Source organism: Pelodiscus sinensis, chromosome 21 (genome assembly GCF_049634645.1).
Source record: "Pelodiscus sinensis isolate JC-2024 chromosome 21, ASM4963464v1, whole genome shotgun sequence".
In the NCBI taxonomy this organism is placed as follows: Eukaryota; Metazoa; Chordata; order Testudines; family Trionychidae; genus Pelodiscus; species Pelodiscus sinensis.
The window spans coordinates 3,906,770-3,928,088 of NC_134731.1; the positions used below are offsets into that span (position 1 = coordinate 3,906,770).

Sequence of the window (21,319 nt, forward strand, 5' to 3'; positions counted from 1 at the left end):
GAGAGAGAGAGAGAGAGAGCGAGTGAGTCACAATACTAAAAGCCTTTAGAGCAGGGTTGAGAAGACTTGTACAATTATTACTAATGATAATAGAAACTGTTTAGGCTAAATCATTTTATAGAGGTTCCTCTGTGCATTCTTCCCCTCAGTGCTCTCTATTAGAGTGACTGGCTGTCCTAAAGATTGGGGAGAGCTGAACTTGGCTGCCTCCATCCCTCCTAATAAATAGTTATCCCTGAAAGCAAAATGCTAGGGCCAGTAAAATGTTCATTGTAACGCTACGTCTAGACAGCAGCGCTATTTTGGGATACCGGAAGTATCCTGAAATAGCTATTCCACGTCTTTAAACACACCCGTTATTTCAAAATAGATTTCGAAATAATGGGCATGCTATTCCAGCGTCCCTGTAACCCTCGTTCCACAAGGGTTAAGGGACTTGTCAGAAAGCGCTTTATTCTGAAATTATATCAAAATAAGATATGAAATTTGCGTAGCTCAAATTGTGTATCTTATTTCAACCTACGGGTGCAGTGGAGATCCACCCTAACTGTATAGGTCAGTGCAGTCTGGATGGAATGATATTTGCCAACTTGCTTATAGCATCATAATGCTAAGAGTGACCCTTGCAGCACTACTTTAAAAACAAGAAGCCAGTGGTGATGCACTAAAACAATAAGGGCTCCTTCCCTAGGGTAGGAGAGTGCACACAACTCGATTCAGACCAGGAGGAAGGGACAACCTCCAGTTTTTTAGCTAGTATATCCCATGTGTGAACAAGTAACTACTGCAGTAGTCTGCTGAATTGAACGTCTACACTGACATCAATTGATTACAATGAAGAAGATGACTAATAATATCTGATAGAAATGTAGCCGTGTTAGTCTGGGGTAGCTGAAGCAAAATGCAGGATAATGTAGCACTTTAAAGACTAACAAGATGGTTTATTAGATGATGAGCTTTCGTGGGCCAGACCCACTTCCTCAGATCAAATAGTGGAAGAAAGTAGTCACAACCATATATACCAAAGGATACAATTAAAAAAAAATGAACGAATATGAAAAGGACAAATCACATTGCAGAACAGGAGGGGGATGCGGGGGGGGGGGGGAGGAAGGAAGGTAAGTGTCTGTGAATTGATGATATTAGAGGTAGGGAGAGTGGGATGTTTGTGAGTTAATGGTATTAGAGGTGATAATTGGGGAAACTATCTTGGTAATGGGTGAGATAGTTCAAGTGTTTGTTGAGTCCTTTTTGGAAAGTGTCGAATTTTAACATGAATGACAGTTCAGAGGATTCCCTTTCAAGTGCAGATGTAAAGACCGTTTACATCTGCACTTGAAAGGGAATCCTCTGAACTGTCATTCATGTTAAAATTCGACACTTTCCCCAATTATCACCTCTAATATCATTAACTCACAAACATCCCACTCTCCCTACCTCTAATATCATCAATTCACAGACACTTACCTTCCTTCCTCTCCCCCCCCCCCCCCCCGCATCCCCCTCCTGTTCTGCAATGTTCTGCATCTTGTTAGTCTTTAAAGTGCTACATTGTCCTGCATTTTGTAACTGCAAAGACTAGGTAGGTTTTATTCTATCCTGACAACTGGAGCTTTTCACCCCAAAGATATGAAGCCTTTATTTATTATACTCACTTGATAGCCCTGTTAAGCATACTATTAATTTTAAAGTTTTTTTCATGAAATACCATTTGTGTATCTTGTAAAGGCACCAGAGCTTAGGGTAGGGGCGAGTCTAAAAACCAAACAGATCTCCATTCTTTTAGCTGGGAGTGCTTATTTTCATTGTGAGATTCCCAGGCGTTGTATTTTCATAATTTTTTTTCCTTGCAGAGGCAAAAGCTCGCCCAGAACTGAAGGAAAAAGCCACCCAGAGGATGAGCGAAAAGAAGCTCAGGCGAACCCCAGCACAGAGCTAAGAGCGGAGGGGAAAGCCTGCCACAGGCGGAGGAACGGGGATACGTGTAGGTAATTAGTGTTCAGGAGGATTGAGTGCAGGTTTCTGGCTGAGTTCTGGCGCCCCCTGGGCACTGTCCTGTGCAAGCAGAGAGGCAATAAAACACAAGAGTTTATTCGTTTCGTGCAATCTCCTTGTTTATGCTCCCCCCCCCCCCCCCCCACAGCCTCCGCGCGCACACGTTCAGGGAGGCTCCCTTATCTGTTGAGAGAAGGCGCGAGAACTATGGAACCGCGCGCCAGTCGGCGCTTTCCCGCCTCCGCCCCTCCCGCGCTGGAGTAACGGTTTTTTCCAGCCGTTGATTTTTGGCGGGCTCAATCCGCCTTCCCTCAGCTCCAGGCAGAGTTTGACCCCCCGGGCGCTTGAGTTTTCTTGCGTTTCCCCTCAGCCCCTTGTCCTGTCCCTGGCTTGGCCCTCCGTCCTCAGCAGTGGACACGTTTTAACATCAACGTCAAAAAGCAAAAGTCATTGTAAAAAAAATCACACCCCGCACAACAAGCTCTTCAAGGCATAACATTTAGTTGGAGGATTGCCTGTGCGTTTTATTTTGTTTCGTTTTGCAAATCTCACACATTCATTTTCATTGATGAGTTGGGGTACCACCAAAAAGTGTTTGACATATGAATGATTACAAACCTCAGGGCCACATTCTGCCCTAATGTATGCATGCACATTTATCCCTGATGTCCATGGCATAAATCAGCTAGACTCAGCAGCAGTTTTCAACCTTTTCCAGATGGGGACCCATTTTGACAATTCAGGAAGACTTGGTGACCCAGGGCAATTCAAAATATGTGAAAATGGCTTTTTAAGAGCCATCCTGGGAGACACCTGGTGACCCTTTTGAAATGTAATGGCACCCATATTTGGGTCCCGACCAATAGGTTGGGAAACCCTGAGCTAGAGAGTCTATCTTTTGTATTAGGTATTTGGGCTCTGATCCTACAAACATGAAAGGCAGAGATAGATAAACATGTACATAAGTATTTACATGCTAAGAATAGGGGCAACTAATTTATGTTTGTGACTTTTTATTTTTATTGTTAATTTTAGTAAATCATTTAGAGCTTCATTCTGCAAACAGATGATAATATTTTGCAAGATCAGTCTTATACAATACGGCCAATTCCAATTCTGCTATCTGTTCCGATTTTCCCTGTATCATCACTTTTTTGAGATAGCAGTCCTGGATAATCTCTGAGGGTACTTAGTAAACACTGCCAGTTGTCCAGATTTATGGGCTCAGTAAATGCTGCCAGCTATCCAGTTTGGTGGGTTGTCCAGTTTTAGGAAGTCCTATTTTTTCAGGTGTTTTGGGTTTTTGTTCCTCAGAAATGGCAACCAGAAAGTCAAACATTTAAAATAAATGTCAACCTCCTCCCCTCTCCCCATGAAAAGATTAGTTAAGAATCACAAGATTAAAACCAATACATTGGGAGTTCTTTTTATTTTCTTTACATTTCTGAGGCTCTACGGTATCATAGAATCATAGAATAATAGGACTGGAAGGGACCTCAAGAGGTCATCAAGTCCAGCCCCCCGCCCTCAAGGCAGGACCAAGCTCCACCTACACCATCCCTGACAGATGTCTATCTAACCTGTTCTTAAATATCTCCAGAGAGGGAGATTCCACCACCTCCCTTGGCAATTTATTCCAATATTTGACCACCCTGACAGTTAGGAATTTTTTCCTAATGTCCAATCTAAACCTCCCCTGCTGCACTTTAAGCCCATTACTCCTTGCCCTGTCCTCAGAAACCAAGAGGAACAAATTTTCTCCTTCCTCCTTGTGACACCCTTTTAGATATTTGAAAACCGCTATCATGTCCCCCCTTAATCTTCTTTTTTCCAAACTAAACAAGCCCAGTTCATGAAGCCTGGCTTCATAGGTCATGTTCTCTAAACCTTTAATCATTCTTGTCGCTCTTCTCTGTACCCTTTCCAATACATTACTTGTTTCATGTTTTCAAACTTTTCTCTGCAGCCGGGGTTAAAATCTATCTATTTAGCGATCAAGCTATCTATCTATCTAATGAATGCTATGATTATCATGTATTCTTTTGATTTCAGCAGGTGAGGCATCATAAAAACACCCAGTATCTCAAGACTCATAATAAATTGAAAAAAGTTGGCATCACTGCTCTAATACCACAATTACGTATCACTTTACAAAAGTTTCACAAAACTCATGTAAATACCACATCTAGAAATGCACAAAATTTAATCGCTCTGATTCTTCACTGCACCATAGGTCAAAATAAGATACTCAATTTGAGCTACACAACTTGTGTATGTTATTTCTATGTTATTTCAAAATAGCTTATGTCTACACCAGGGGCGTAGTGAGGGAGGGGGGGGCAGGTGTCCCTGAGTGCTAAGGCAAGCGTAGGGAGAACATCACGGGTGTGTCTGATGTGGCCATGGCTGCTGCGGTGGGGCCAGGCTGTCATAGACCTGCCCGCACCTTTTTCCCTGCTCTAGCCTTAGTATGGCGCCTGGGGGTAACTGCCCTCCTCGCTCTCCTCCTCCTCCCCACTATGTCCCTGGTCTACACAGCACTCATTTTGAAATAAATCTCTTCCAAAATATCCCTTACTTCTCATGGAATGAGGTTTACAGGGATATTGGAATAGCGAGCCCGTTATATTTCAAAATAATGGGCGTACTCAAAAGACATCAAATAGCGTGGCAGTGTAGATATAGCCTAATAGTGATTTTATGTGAATAAATACGTGACATGAGGTCAATGAGATGAAAGCCATTTAAACATTTAAAGTGAAATGAACTCACTGTTTCTGCTTATAATAATGTAATGGATTAATCAGAAAGGAAACGTGGCAAACAAAAATTCATGTATGTCAAATGTGAATGTATTTTAAAAGCTAACTTTTGTTAATTCTACCTACAGAATCTCCAGTTTATAATTATTCACTGATGGATTCTGGCCACATCTAATGTCTCCTGCAAAAGGGAAGTTTTTACAGGTTTTGGGCCTAAGCAAATTTATCTCTTTCATTATTTTCATATCCTATACAGTGACACTATTTTTCATGAAATGGTTAACTTTAGTTCTTATGCATAATCATAAGGCATTCCATTTTTATAATTAACTTTTTAGGATTTATTATAGCGCCACACTTATAACAAAGTTATGGTTAAGTCATCACTTTCTTTTTAATTTCCTATTCTCAGGGATTTAGATAAAATTACCCTTTGAATTGAAAGTTTTAATGATTTGTTTTCAGTTCAAAGGATTTTTAGGTTTAAGTTTATTAAAAATAAACTAGGACAGATATAAATGTAATTATGCAAATATATCCTTTTACTTAAAAAATGGGGGCCTGATCCTAGAAAGTCACACTCATGTGATGTAATTTTATGCACATTCATGGTACTCACAGGAAGTCATTGAGGGTACATCTACACAGCAGAGCTAAAACTGAAATAAACTACGCAACGTGAGCTACATCAAATGCACAGCTTAAGTTGAAATAGCTTATTTCAGCTTTTGGTGCTGTCTACACAGCAGGAAGACCAAGAAAGCGCACTCTTCATCTGACTTACCTTACTCCTCGTAAAATGAGGGTTACAGGAGTCAGAGTAAGAAGTCCTCCAGCTCAACAGTATTTTGGAATACTTGTAGTATTTTGGAATACCATCAGTTATTCTGAAATAACACTGCAGTGTAGATATATCCTGAGACTATTCACAAAATAAAGTTAAGAATATGCCTAAATTGGTACACACAACTGTTACACAAATAATGAAGTGAAGTTAATGAAAAGCTGCATGTACTTTAGCTATATTTAAAATGTGAATTAGAGGTTTTTCCCTACAGGTAGATTTAATTGAAATATAACTTTCATATGGTGAATTTGGAATAGTGAATAAATTATCACATATTTGGATATTGTGAAAGAAATGAAGAGAAATTTAAGTGACAGTTCAACTCGTAGCACAGCAGGTATCAATAACTTTTTATTACTGTACAATTTGAAAATCATTTTATCAATGTATTTACCCAATTTCTGCAAATATTTCCTGCTAAGCCAGATCCTAATGTTCAAACCGAGCTCCACTTAAATGTGTATGTTATTGAAACGTTGAGATCATAGTGGTAATGTTGCATGCAGTGGAACCTCCACAGAGTAAGGAGCTTAGCACATGTGCAAGTGTTTGCAGCCCAGGGATTTTACATTGTAAACGTTTCAGGGTAAGGGCTTTATCTTCTGTGTGATATATTACACTTTTAGGTGATATAAAATCTTTCTATATAAAAAAGCTTTTCCTGCCGGCTGACAGAATGATGTCATCACACTCATGCTCTCTGGCCACGAAAACAGCCAGAAACGAGAGTTGGCAAGCATAGACAGCACATGGCTTAGCCCTCTAGTAAACAATAAAGATAATAATCATGGATGGAAATGTTAATTAAATAATTATAATTTACCCATTTTCCAAATGCAAAATGTAGATTGTTTATCCCTTAGCCAGAAAGATTTGATGGCTTTCCAATGATATACAATACAGTTATTTTAATTTATATTTAGGTTGTCTACCTGTACCACTGTTCAATCAGAAAAAAAGAACCAGACAGCCACTCACATCAAATCCACTTAAAAATGAAGCAAGTACCAATTCTGTGACTCATAGTTATGACTTTTCTGCTAGAACAACAGGTAAATAAGCTTTTAAAAAAAACCAACAGTTTTAATGGAATTTTTATTTTTAACTTTATCATAACATTTTAAAAAGTAATCTTTATCTAGAGTTCATAAACATGCTCTAGGTTTTCTATAGAAAAATTCATTTTGTGAGAGAAAAATATTTCACTCTTTTCTGTCCTACAATAAGTTTCTTTCTACTCTGTATAATTAAGCCATTTTAATGTGTGCCTTCAGGGAAGTTGACTTTTTTCTGTTTTTACAGAATGAAGTAGCATGCTGGCATTTAAATGGACTCTCTTGAAATTGTGACCTTTTGTTTTTGGGTGGTTTCAATAGAAATTCAAGGTCCATGTTACAAGATGGAAAATGTATAGTGTGCTATTGTAGTCTTGTAAAAGAGAAATAATCTGTCCCCAATACTGAGGTTTTAAAAGGTTATGACCCAGCATTCTGTCATGATTATTTATTGTTAATAGTGTTATCCCTATTATTACTGCTTAAAATAAAAGTTTCTTTGTGCTAAATGCAGACAGTTCTAAAACTAATAGCTTAAGCATTAGTTAGAAAAAAAGTTAATTAAAATTCACTTTGAAAAAAGTTGTGTGATTATAAACATCAGTCAACCAGATTCCCCATTGATCTGGGCACAGAAATGAAATTAAGACAGACACATGGATGGATTTTAAAGTGGCAGGCTAAAACTTTTTATTCAACTTAAACATGGGAGGAATGCCACACACTCATCACCCATATTCTCATAAACCATGCATTTTAAGTGGTTTCAACATGGTGATTACAGGTGCCTACGAAATAACCCATCACTGGAGGTAAACTTTCCTCTGCCTTCCTCTCCCTCCCCTCAGATTCTTATCTTGCTCAGAATCCTACCAATCCCACTCCTTCACTAAAGGGACAGAGAATGCCGAAGGGTGGGAACCTCCATCCGTAGGTGCCACAAGGTTACAAGGAAGGTAAAAAAGCTCCCTATGCCTCTGGTAATTGAATCTCATGAGACAAAATCCTTCCTGACCTCAAATAGGGAATCAGTGACATTTGCCAGGCTGGATTCCTCCTTCTTAGTTGCCCAGTTGGAGGGGAGGGGGCACTGATTGCTCACATCCCCTAGCTCCAGGGATATAACAGGTAGGAAGGGGCCATTTGGAGTCTCTTTTGGTTCCATCCGTGAAGCTAGGGGATGTGAGCCAATCAGTGCCCCTCCCCTCCATCTGGACAACAGGTGCCAAAGTCTCCAGTAAAGTGTGGGAGGAGGTACTTGGTGTCCTTCAGCAAGTGTCTCTCCATCACTGCTGTAACTGTCCCTTTGCCCACCAGCTCTATCAAGTTCTCCCACTTGTTGTGGCAGGTGAATGGCATTTGATTACTTATGGCATATAAAGCACACACAATTATTTGCAGAAGAGGGCCTAAGCATATTTAATATATTTACATTCTGTATTTTCAATTTTTATCCATCTTTGTCTTTTAAGAATTAGGGTGGGAAGTTTCAAAGCCAGAGCTGGCTCAACTACAGAAAACAACAAACAGTGGGTATGTAAAAATAAACTTTTTTGCCTTCTGTGTTTATTTTAATGCCTTATACATTTAAATATTTCACAAAACACAATTCACGTGTTTAACCTATAAATCAGGCTGCTACTCTGTCATTCTAACATTTAAAATGTTACTTTGAAAGTCAAATAGAAACTTCTGTGGCTCCTTCCCTGTTGAAACAACAAAATGCATCAAAGCCTAATATATCACATACTGGAAAGAACCTGAATATTATGAGGTTGGTAAAATTTGGAATTTCTTCTTATCATTAAACAGAATAACACTTATTCTCAAGTGAAAGTACATCTGATATTTGTTATGTTTCCATATTCTTGAAACAGTCAAAAGAATCTTAGTTGGCAATGTTGCATATCTATTTTTTAACTAATAATTTCTTTCGAATGATATATTAACCTTTTTGGGAATAATTACCAGATATGTACACTGCAAAGTGTATTCTGTACACTTTCAAACCAAATTTGTCTTTTTATGTAAACAATTCCAATTCAGCAAAATATTGTCCATTTGTTGAATCAGCAATGCTTTCAGAATGAAAGGTGATAAATAGCAAGATGTTGGAATTTCTGGAATAATTAGGAAAAATTCCAGAGTCCATTTCTCCAATTTGTTACTTTTAATTTCAGATGTTATTTCAAAAAATAATTTTCAATTGCAAAATCTTTAAGCCACTACCCATGTACATTGATAAATGGTACAAACCCCTCACCCCCACAATTTATTGTTAAAATTCCAAAACATATATATTGCACACATGGAAGGGTCTGTTCTGCCTCCATGTCATAGATCATATTACGCTATGAATTTTCAAGCAGAATTATGTAGCTATGCTGAATTTTTCTTAAAATTTGGTGGCCTAATTTAGCCCCAGGTGCCATACACCTATTGACTAACTTGGGAGTCCTAGGGAATCCTAAATTGGTAGTTGAATCTTAACTGGAAAGTCACTATCAAGCCATATTACAATCCAGGTATGTGATTGCTTGGGGTTGTGATTTTTTGGAGGCTCCAATACCATGGAAACACTCCCAGTCACAGGATAGTTCTCGCTCTATAACCACTGTAAGACCAATGGGAGCGTAGATATCTTTCTGACAAGACCTTCCTAAACTCACCTCTATTGGCAAGACTGGAGATGAAAGCAGTTCATTGGCTTTCTTTATGAAGTGTACAGTTCTGAAATCATAAAGCCAAATTTACAACCTATTGTAGGAGGTATTTTTTGAGTGGTGACCATGGGGTATAGTTCACAAAGGTATTCTTTTCTATCAGTTGGAGAACTTACTTTTACTGTGCATTTAATTTGAGAAAATGATTTTAAGGCTCTGATTCTGGAAAGCATCCCTGTTGAAGGTATCAGTTGAAACGTTTAAAATCCATTGACGTTAATGAAAGTTAAGCACATGTGTAAAATTAACCACATGCTTAATCATGATGCTGAATAAGGATAAATTTAAGTACATATTTAAATGATTTATCTGGGCTTAAAGAATTACAGTGTATTTTTAAAAGGCCACAGAATAATCTATGGAATGCATTTATATACATTTTGAATATGCAGGTCAATATTTCAATAGGTATTGTGATACTGAACCATGTATAATGTTACACTACAGAGAAGAAGAAAAGAATAACAGTGCTCAAGTTTGGAACAGAAATGAGCATATGCCGCCAAGTAGCAGAACCAATTTAATATCTGATAGTGGAATCATTCAAAAGTTTGAGAATACCTCAAATAACCTGAGAACTGTTCTGCAGCCCAAACTACCTGACCATTATACGACATCACAGCATATTGAGACAACTGTAACAGGACAAAAATGTTCATCCAAAGGACAATGGCCAATTATACCCAGCACCATATCAAAAAGTCTACAGGATCATAGTCCAGCATATACATTTAAACATTATATTCAAGAAAATAAAGTTAATGGAAAACAATTTGATCATGTTCCAGAAGACAAAACAATTCAGGTAAAAATTTGGGGAGTAGGAAGGGGAAGAAATTACAGGCCTCAGGACATCTCCCAAGAAAACAATAAGGGAACAAATGCTTGTTGTGGGAGGAAACTATTTGGGTGAAGATGAATCTACCATGAATTATAGTTTTGGGAGGCCTTCATGAATTCAACTTTGGGAGGGCTCGGAATTACGAATTTCACTTTAAAATTACTTAATATTTCCAAACATTTGAAGACAATTATCCCTAGGTCCTGTGACCACACACTCACTCTGGTCAGCCTTCTGCTCAGAGTCCTGGGTTTTTCTTAGAACTATCACAGGAAATTTTGTGGAAATGTTGGAAGTTACATTTTGGATTTGTGTTAAAGAAGACATGCTCTTAATGTAATTTATTTAAATAATTTTTACTAGTGAAATAAAATTACGCTTCTTCAAGTCACATATTGTGATGGATACAATATAGAGGTAATTAATAGATCTTATTCTTCAACTGTTTGTTGAATGGTGAAGAGTTGCCCCGCTTGAAGAAATGCTGGCTTTGTCTCCTAGTTTCTGTAGTTGTCGTTATTTTCTGTATGGAGAACAAATATATCTCTTTATTAATTTACTCATGTATTTACAAAACCTTTTTCATATCTCTTTGCACGACATATCTCTTGTTAATGCAGGGAAATAGAAATTATGACTGATTTTAAAAGTTTAGTCTCTCCTTCAATTCGTTAAATCTCTACTTACTTTTGCTTCAGCCCTCAGTCTTACATTTTTCTTTTCTCTTTTGCTACATGCAATTTCTGTCAAAAATAGCACAAATTTAGACTAAACAATGTTTTCATTACTTATTTTTAAATAAAAATCCCATCCTACTTAAAGATACAATTTTCTTTTTCTTTGTTTGTACCCCCATGGTATGCTGTACATTCACAATTAATGATAATTATCTATTTGGTCAATGCTGATTTACATGGTAGTACAGTTAAAATAAAAAACAGAATAACTTTTCATTATTGATTAGATTTATGTGTATATGTGTAATGGGGGTAGAACTGCCTGCTGGTTGTCCTGGAAATTACCTCCTTAGGTGGTACCTCTGTACCATCACTCCTTCTCTTGGACCCATGTTTCTCCAAGGATTGCAGTGTCCTCTTCAGCAATGCAGCTCTCCTGCTATGCAACACACCATGCTTTCCCCCTTCCAAGGGATCTGCAGTCCACTGTTCAGCTGCTTCCCTTCAGTGGCCAACTGCTGTCCAGCGTCTAGCTACTTTCCTGAGTGGCCAACTGCAGTCCATTATTCTGGGGCTCCCATATAGCTCCAGCACCCTCTTTGCCCTTGTGTCAGGGTCTTAGCCTACAAACACCAGAGCCATCCAGGAGCTGTCTCCCACGTGGCCGGTTCCTGCTCACAGGACTGCTCTGCCCAGTGCGATGGAAGTTCTCTCAGCTCTCCAGAGACACAGTCCTTCCTCCCTGGGTTCTCTACCCAAAACTCCCTTCCGCTGCCCTGATGCTTCCTTTTCATATGGACCGGCTTGGCCCTCATTGGCTGCTCCCTTCAGCCTTTTTCTCATTGGCTGCTCTAGCACAGCCTCCCTAAGACTTTTTAAACCCCTTTTCTGCCAGTAAATGGGAGTCACTTTATCACGGTATTTTAGCCAACTGCTAATCATGAATTTGTCTCTATCTGCTACTTAGCATGAAATAGATGGTGCAAATTTGTGTGTTTCTGGCATGTTTACATTGTTTCTTTCATTGCCAGAAATTGTTTTTCACTTAGCTGGACTCATATCAGTTGTCTAGTGCCTATCTATGGGATCTTATCCTACTTAGTCTCTCCAACTAATGCAGATTTTGGGACTTGGGTTCTTAAGCCATTTAGAAATATTAGAAAGTCTAGTCCCTAAATAAAATCTTCATTTTTACCATCTGTATGGGTGTGAGTAGGAAAGGAGGGTTGCGTGACTATTGTTTTGAACAGGGGTACTTATTTGAACAGAAAGAGAATTCTGTGACTTTTGTGATATCATAAAACAAGTTATATTGAACACTTAATATATTGGTGCTTTTTAACCTAAATAAATTAAATAAAGTGTTTATTTTAAATACTGGATAATTAACATAAGAACAATGTCCAACTGCCTATCTGACTTTAAAGACTTTAAAGATCTCTATTTAACTTGAGGTTCTCATCTTCCCTTGAAAGAAAATTCCAGCATATCAATTAAAACTCAAAGAAAAAGACAATTCTCTGAGAATTATATGTGCAGTCATTGAAAGTATGAAACATTGGAGCCAGTATACTTATAAAATTGCACTCTTATTTGAAGTATTAGGTATGTATAGTAATGTATGCTGTAATTAAGAATACTGATACTTAAGTACCACAAGCACAATGTAGTTTTTACGGTTGTGTGACAACAGTATCAATATTTAAAGAACCAGTTCTCAGATTTTGATTAATCTTTGACTCATATCCCTTTTAATATTGACATGGGAATCCAATTAATTTCATATCCAAACATTTGTCCATACATCAAGGAGACCAAAATATGAGCGTAACACAATGAAATGTATCACTCTACAATACTTAAACTCTCCTATCATAATATTTCTACTGTTGTCTTGATTTCTGTAATAATAGTTCCTAGCATAAGTTCCAGGGCAATATAAAATTAACTGTGCTAATTTAATCAGTGGCTTAGGCTGATATAAAGAAGTGTGAATTTCCAGGGAATGAGAATGCTACTGGGGATTTGGTAGCACTGTGCAAAGCAGCCACAACTCCACATACAGTTGGGTGCAAAGGTAAAGGCATAGAGGATAGCACATCATCAAAAGTGGGCTGTCTGAAAAGGGTATGGACGTAGTAGCTAGAGCAGTGTTTCTCAACCATTTTTATAAAGTACCCCTTTTTAAAAAAAATTATAAGTACCCCCTTTTAAAAAAAGTATCCCCAGTACCTACAGTTTTCAGACACACAATTTTTTTGTCTACCATTGCAACACATTTGTTTAAAAAACTTAATCATAGCTGGGCAGGAGGTGAAATGTTTGGGTGTAAAAATTACAAAAATAATAAAGCACTGTAAAATGTAAAAGAAAAATTCAGTTTTCTTCATATTTCAGTTGTGTTGATGTATCCCCCAGACGTCTCTCCAGTACCCGAGGGTCCTCGTGCCACTAGTTGAGAAACACTGAGCTAGAGAGTCCGCTGAGACAGTTCTATGAAGAAGTTCTTTTTGGTAGAGTTCTCATTGGGATATGATACAAATTAAAACTGCCTCCTTAATGTCAGTTAATCTTTGTAGATCATGGGCTTTAATAGTGTTCTAATGGTTACATCCTGGTTTACTTATTGACATTGTTTAGGCACACTTGATTCTGCAGTAACGCCTGGGGCATATGGAGCAAAAAGTTTTGTCTTGAAAGATGGAAAGGAGAGTTTGCCATGTGTATTTTATGAAATTGTAAGTATTTTCTATATTTATTACAGAATGCACTATATGTGGTGCAGTTAGGAGATTAATAACATGTATTCTGTTAAAACTAATTTCTAATGTAGAAAAGAAAGCTAAAAGCTGGACTGTTCACTTTCCATACAAAGTGAACAAACTGCTTATTGGGTCTGTGGCAGTAAATACAGTTGCAGTTCAGGCAAGCCCAAGCCCGTTTTGCTAAAACATGTTGAGGAATGTTTGTACAAGTGTCTGGGGGCTACCTCAGAACAAATTAATTTTAATCAGAGTTTGTTTAGGTTGTGGAAAAAAGGGTTGGGATTTTGAAAGGAAACAACCATAAAGCAGAGGTTATGGGGTAATGTTCTTTCTTTTTCAAGGTGTGCACTGCATATTTTTATTCATACTTTACACACCACAACTCCATAGTGCTGCTGAGCTTTTGGAGCCCTATAGAAAATGAGTTCTTGTCTGGATTGTAAGAGCGTGCTTTCATAGCACTGACCATTCAGAAATGAGGCTATAAAAGGGCCATGCAGTTCTGGCAGATATTTGCTTTCTGTCTATGGTTAGATGCAGATGTAGGAAAACACTCCTTGTACCCAGAGGAGTTTTATGTATGTAATTGTGATAAAACTCAATTCTTCTCATAAAACATATATAGCAATAAGTTTTCTTTTACCTCAGTTTGTTGTTGGTTTTTGTTTGTTGTTGTTGTTTTTGTTAAGGTAATATGTGCATACCTCAAGATAGCCCTGGACAAAAGTTATTGTGGGTTTTTTGTCCGTGAGAACCCAGTATCTCCTCTTTCTGTTCACTAAGACATTTTTTATGTTGCTTCCTGATACTTAGAGCAACTTCCCTCAGAACATATATTCTGTAGCTCCCTTCTTCCAATAGAACTATTTTTCCTAAGCTCTAGAGGTACAGAGATAGACAAAGTCTTTCTGACAGCTCCTCTGAGACATGCTGCCAGAGAGTGGTCAAGAACTGCAACAGACAGTAGTGCTGATTGTAGTGCTGCACCCATTATTTAGCTTTGAGGAATCCCCTAATAACATTATTATTCTTCAGATATTTTGAAGAATGTAGTTCATGTCAGAAAAAGGAATTAATATTCAATTTGCAGATGATACTAAACTACTCAAGATAGTCAAGTCCAAACCAGACCGTTAAGAGCTTCAAAAGGATCTTTCAATACTAGGTGACTGCAAAAAATGGCTAATGAATTTTAATGTTGATCGATGCAAACTAATGCATATTGGAAAACATAATCCCTACTATACATATAAAATTATGGGGACAAAATTAGCTATTACTACTCGAGACAGTCATTGTGGATAGTTCTCTGAAACATGCACTCAATGTTCAGCAGCAGTCAAAGCAAACACAATGTTAGGAATCATAAAAGGGGTAGAGAATAAGATAGAGAATTTCTTAGTGCCGCTATATAAATACATGGTATGCCCACATCTTGAATACTGAAGACATTGGAAAAAGTTCAGAAAAGATCAACAAAAATCATTAGAGGTGTTGGAATGGCCTCCATGGGTATGTCTACACTACCCCCCTAGTTTGAACTGGGGGGGTAATGTAGTCATACGGAGTTGCAAATGAAGCCCGGGATTTGAATTTCCCGGGCTTCATTTGCATAAAGCCGGCCGGCACCATTTTTAAATGCCGGCTAGGTCGGACCCCTTGCCGTGCGGCTACACGCGGCACGGACTAGCTAGTTTGGATTAGCTTCCTAATCCGAACTAGCCAGTCCGTGCCACGTGTAGCCGCGCGGCACGGGGTCTGACCTAGCCGGCATTTAAAAATGGCGCCGGCTGGCTTTATGCAAATGAAGCCCGGGAAATTCAAATCCCGGGCTTCATTTGCAACTCCGTATGACTACATTACCCCCCCTAGTTCGAACTAGGGGGGTAGTGTAGACATACCCCATGTGAGGAGAGATTAATAAGACTGGGACTTTCATCTTAGAAAAGAGTAGTCTAAGGGGGAATATGATCGAGGACTATAAAATCATGAAGTGTTGAGAAAATAAATAAGGAAAAGTTGTTTACTTGTTCCCATAAAATAAGAACTCGAGATCACCAAATGAACCTAATAAGTAGCTTTAAAACCAACAAAAGGAAGCATTTCTTCATGCAACCCACAATCAACCTGTGAAACTCCTTGCCAGAGGACATTGTGAAGGCCAAGATTTAACAGAGTTTGAAAAAGAACTAGATAAATATATGGCACATAGGTCCATCAGTGGCTATTAGCCAGGATATGTAGGAATGGTGTCCTAAGTCTCTATTTGTCAGAAGCTGGGAATGGGCAACAGGGGATGGATCTCTTGGTGATTAGCTGTTCTGTTCATTCCCTCTGGGGCACCTATTGTTAGCCACTGTCAGAAGACAGGATACTGGGCTAGAGGGACCTTTGGTCTGACCCAGTATGGCCATTGTTATGTTCTTAATTTTTTTATTATTATCTCTTGAAATAGGATCGGGACCTTCCAAGATTAATTAGAGGTCATGTCCATAGGTGCATGGGAAACTATGACAAAAAAAGGAATGTCTTCAAGTGTGTGTCTGTAAGACCCACAACTGTTGTAGAACAAAGAACTTTCCAAGAATTTGTTAAAATTTCAGATATTGAGATGAGAGAATATGTGAAAACAATGAATGAGATTTAAAAGTAATGTTTATTTAAGCAGTAATTTAAAATTGAGGTCATGCTCCTATTGATCAGTAAGCATAAAGGCTCCACATCTTGAGAATTTGCAACGCTCATATTAAAATGTTCTTGTATTAAATGCTTGAAAACACAATGAAAGTATGTGTTATGTAAAAATTAAAATAAAATTGTTCCAATTTGTTATTACCACTATATTTGTTTGTTTACTGTGCTACATTTTTTTGTTGTGTGGTTTGTTAGATTTTATTGAAGGGATATGAATGAAAATATAGAATTTTGGTTATGCATACATGAATTCAAACAGAATTTCAACTTTTAGTTAAACTCATATACTCTGAATGTAAACAATCAGTGGATTTCACAGTGCTATCATGGAAAGGAGAGAACACCCCAGTCACAGCATAGTTTCCAATCCCTTTTATCTAACCTTATGATACAGCTATATGGCCCATAGAAGACTGAAATGGGAGATGTACATCCTCATAGGCAATCCACTGAAGTGTTCAGTAAGGAGGCCCCATGTTAGGAGGGCAGTGCAGCGGGGAGTTTTGGACCCAGTGGCCAGGTAGAAGCAGGGACGGCAGTGGCCCCAGCAGCAGCCAGGGAGCTTCAGCCCCAGCTGTGGAGCTCCGGCCCTGGTGGGGCCAGGGAGCTCTGGTCACAGGTGTGAAGCTCCTGATTTGGTGCTCCAGTGGCAGCCAGGGAGCTCCAGCCCCAGCAGCAGCAGAGCCAGTGGCAGCTATAGAGTTCTAGCCCAAGGATACCCAGCTGGGTAGGTGACAGGGTGCTAGGGCTGCAGCCAGGCAGAAGTGGGGCTAGAGCTCTATCCCAGGAACAAGGAAAGCAGCACAGTCCATGAGGGACGGGGCCTCCCCGGTCATTCGGGACTGGTCAGAACCCAAGGGTTTCAGACTAGGTTAGCTCCAGCTTGTAATGTAGTATCACTTAAATTTGCAAAAAAGGCATCTGCAGAAAAGTTGCAGCCAGCATTGAAACTGGACTACAAAAGTTTCCTTCCTTTTTGTAGAAGCCCATGTAGAAGTTTTTCTACAGAGTAGAGTAACAGGCACTGTCAAGATATTCTGGGATGGCACCTCTCTTTGGTATTTATCTGGTCCCCATTACTGACGTATCCAATTGCCCCAATCTTTAATATATCATCAACATCAATGTGAACTAGGAAAAAAATGGTTACTTACCTGTAATTGTTGTTCATCGAGATGTGTTGCTCATGTCCATTTGAAGTAGGTGCGCATGCGCCATTTGCATGGATTCCGGAGCTTTTCCCCCAGCGGTATCCATCGGGCCAGCAGGGAGCCCCCTAGAGTGGCGTCAACATAATGGTGAATAAATACCCCTGCTGGCCCCTCCCCTTCCTCAGTTCCGAATGGACATGAGCAACTCATCTCGAAAAACAACAGTTACAGGTAAGTAACCATTTTTTCTTCTTCGAGTGATTGCTCGTGTGCATTCAAATTAGGTGACTCCCTAGCCAACACCCTATGGAGATGGGGTCGGAGAACAACAGAAATTACTGTAATGCAGACTACAGCACTGCAGCCCACAGGGCTGCATCTGCGCTAGCTTGCTGAGTGATTGCATAATGTGCTGCAAATGTGTGCACCGACAATCATGTGGCTTCCCTACAGATGTCCACTATGGGGACCCTTGCTAGGTATGCTGTCGAAGAGGCCTGAGACCGTGTAGAATGCGCTGTGATTCTTGGTGGTATTCTGCCTCCTCATAGGTCATCTGCTCCAGTCCCCTAATAATTTTGGTTGCCCTCTACTGGACCCTCTCCAATGTGTCCCCATCCTTTCTATAGTGGGGGGGCCCAGAACTGGACACAGTATTCCAGATGTGGCCTCACCAGAGCCGAATAAAGGGGAATAATCACTTCTCTGGATCTGCTGGCAATGCTCCTCCTAATGCACCCTAATATGCCATTAGCCTTCTTGGCTACATGGGCACACTGTTGACTCATATCCAGCTTCTCATCCACTGTAATCCCCAGGTCCTTTTCTGCAGAACTGCTACTTAACCATTCAGTCCCCAGGCTGTAACAATGCTTGGGATTCTTCCGTCCCAAGTGCAGGACTCTAAACTTGTCCTTGCTGAACCTCATCAGATTTCTTTTGCCCCAATCCTCTAATCTGTCCAGGTCACTCTGGACCCTATCCCTGCCCTCCAACGTATCTACCTCTCCCCCTAGCTTAGTGTCATCTGCAAACTTGCTGAGGGTGCAATCCATCCCCTCATCCAGGTCATTAATAAAGATGTTGAACAAAACCAGTCCAAGAACCGATCCTTGGGGCACTCTGCTAGAAACCGACCGCCAACTTGACATCAAGTCGTTGATCACTACGCGTTGGGCCCGACAGTCTAGTCAGCTTTCTATCCATCTTACAATCCATGTATCCAATATATACTCCCTTAACTTGCTGGCAAGAATATTGTGGGAGACCATATCAAAAGCTTTGCTAAAGTCAAGGTATATCACATCCACCGACTTTCCCATATCCACAGAGTCAGTTACCTCATCATAGAAGCTAATCAGATTGGCCAGGCACAACTTCCCTTTGTGAATCCATGTTGACTATTCCTCATCACTTTCCCCTCTGCCAAGTTCTTCAAAATTGATTCCTTGAGGATCCCCTCCATGATTTTTCCAGGCACTGAGGTAAGGCTGACTGGTCTGTAGTTCCCTGGATTGTCCTTCTTCCCTTTTTAAAAGATGGGCACTACATTTGCCTTTTTCCAATCATCCAGGATCTCCATGAGTTTTCAAAGATAATGGCCAAAGGCTCCGCAATGACATTTGCCAACTCCCTCAGAACCCTCGGATGCATTAAATCTGGGCCCATGGATTTGTGTATGTCTAGCTTTTCTAAATAGTTCCTAACTTGTTCTTTCTCCACCAAGGGCTGTCCACCTCCTTCCCATAAATGCACTAGACAATGCAGTGTCTGGGAGCTGACCTTGTCCATGAAGACAGAGGCAAAGAAAGCATTGAGTACTTCAGCTTTTCCCACATCATCTGTCACTAGGTTACGTCCCTCATCCAATAAGGGCCCCACACCCTCTCTGATCACCCTCTTATTGCTAACATGCCTGTAGAAACATTTCTTGTTACCCTTCACACCCCTTGCCAGCTGCAATTCCAATTGTGCTTTTGCCTTCCTGATAACTCCCCTGCATTCTCAAGCAATATATTTATACTTATCCCTAATCATCTGTCCAAGTTTCCACTTCTTGTAAGCTCCTTTTTTGTGTTTAAGTTCATCATGGATGTCCCTGGTAAACCAATCTGGTAGCCTACCATATTTGCTTTTCTTGCTGCACATCGGGATGGTTTCTTCCTGCGCCTTTAATAAGGCTTCTTTAAAATACTGCCAGCTCTTCTGGACTCCTTTCCCTTTCATGTAAGCAACCCAGGGAATCCTGCCCATCAGTTCTCTGAAGGAGTCAAAGTCTGCTCTTCTGAAGTCCAGGGAGTGTATTTTGCTACTCTCCTTTTGGTCAGGATCCTGAAATTGACCATCTCATGATCACTGCTTCCCAGGTTGTCACCCACCTCTATTTCCCCTACTAGTTCCTCCCTGTTTGTGAGCAGCAGGTAAGGCTGTGCATGGCCCCAGGTCAGTTCCTTCAGCACTTGTACCAAAAAGTTATCCCCAATATTCTCCAAAAACTTCCTGGATTGTCTGTGTACTGGAGAACTCCCTCTCCAAACTCCCTGTTAACATCTTATTGTACAACCTCTGCCTAAAATCCCAGGTTCGCCGCCAAGCACCTTAATAGATCTTGGTGGGCTCTGGCATCCATTGGTGGCATAGGAGAAGCTGGGTCGGCCAAGGCCTCATCATACGACGACGAGTATTCCCTCACTGCTGGCTGCTCCTGGGATGGCCCTCACACTTGCACTGGGACCTGTGGCTTTGCTTACTTCTGAACCTCGGATGCCTCCCCTTGTGTTACTAGGCAAGGCAAATCCCTCTGAGGGCTGACCCTGTCCTTTAAGGCAGGTGCCCTAGACATGGGAGTCGCTGAGGGAGTGCCCCTGGACCTAGAACCTCCCAACCCCTGGGACGGTGGCAGTGGACCCTGGAACTGGTGATAGGCCCATGGTGGCCAGAAGGGCCATTGAGCTTGCCCCTGCAGTGGCCATGTTTGCTGCGGCTGGTACTCCCAGTGCCGGGATTGGTACAGCGAATGAGAGCGGTAATGGGAGGACCTCTGTGAGGAGGCTTCTGACCTCACAGACTCTGCCTCTGATTTGGATGAATCGTCTGACGCCGACCAAGGGGGGAAGGGGACTGTAGACAGCGCCTGAGAGTGGTGCCTAGTTCGGTGCCTGGCCATGGATTCTGGCTTCCCAAGATGCACAAGTGGGGGAGGGGGTCTCATCACTCCCGGGCGAGGTGGCGTCTCACTCTGTGCCTGCGCCGATAACAACATAGGTACCTGCAGTGCCACGAGCAGCAGCGCGGAGGTGCTCGCCAGTGCAGGCAACCCCACTGCGACCTGCATGGTCCCTGGTGCCGGCATGATTATAGGTGCTGATGCCATCACAGACACCAGTGCCGATGTGACCACTGGTGTCGGCATTACCATCAACGCCGACATGGCCACCAGTGCTGGCAGTGACATCGGTGTCAACATGGCCACCGGTGCCGGCATATAACCGGGTGCCACCGAGGATCCCGAGGCTGTTCCGGACCCTGGTACCGGGGTGGGCGCAGAAGCAAGCCACACACTGTGTGCTGGTGCAGTACTTTGTGCTATTGCTGAGTCTGGTGCTGCTGACATGTACGACCGGTCCATCGTGTCTGGTATCAGAGACGGGCTCAGCGAGGTGGTCATCTCTATCAAATCCCTCGCTGCGCTGAACACATCAGGGATCGATGGCCTGTGTACCTGCATTAGTCCTTGCTCGCAGTGGTGTGGGGAGACTCCAGCGGGTGTTTGGGGTCTGTGGTCCTGGGATCTTCCTCATGCCTGTTTC

The 21,319-nt window shown here is 40.9% G+C and overlaps 1 protein-coding gene across 1 annotated transcript; it reads left to right on the forward strand.

Moving 5' to 3' along the window:
• The first annotated feature begins 2,144 nt into the window (after positions 1-2,144).
• On the forward strand, positions 2,145-16,500 carry SPATA22 (spermatogenesis associated 22). The gene is made up of 10 exons (XM_075904643.1): positions 2,145-2,512; positions 4,886-4,951; positions 5,820-5,941; positions 6,528-6,656; positions 8,132-8,192; positions 8,338-8,433; positions 9,830-10,187; positions 12,376-12,505; positions 13,541-13,638; positions 16,121-16,500. Exons 3-10 carry the CDS (start codon positions 5,899-5,901, stop codon positions 16,310-16,312), a joined length of 1,107 nt encoding a protein of 368 aa, XP_075760758.1. The 5' UTR covers positions 2,145-2,512; positions 4,886-4,951; positions 5,820-5,898; the 3' UTR covers positions 16,313-16,500.
• Positions 16,501-21,319: the final 4,819 nt, after the last annotated feature.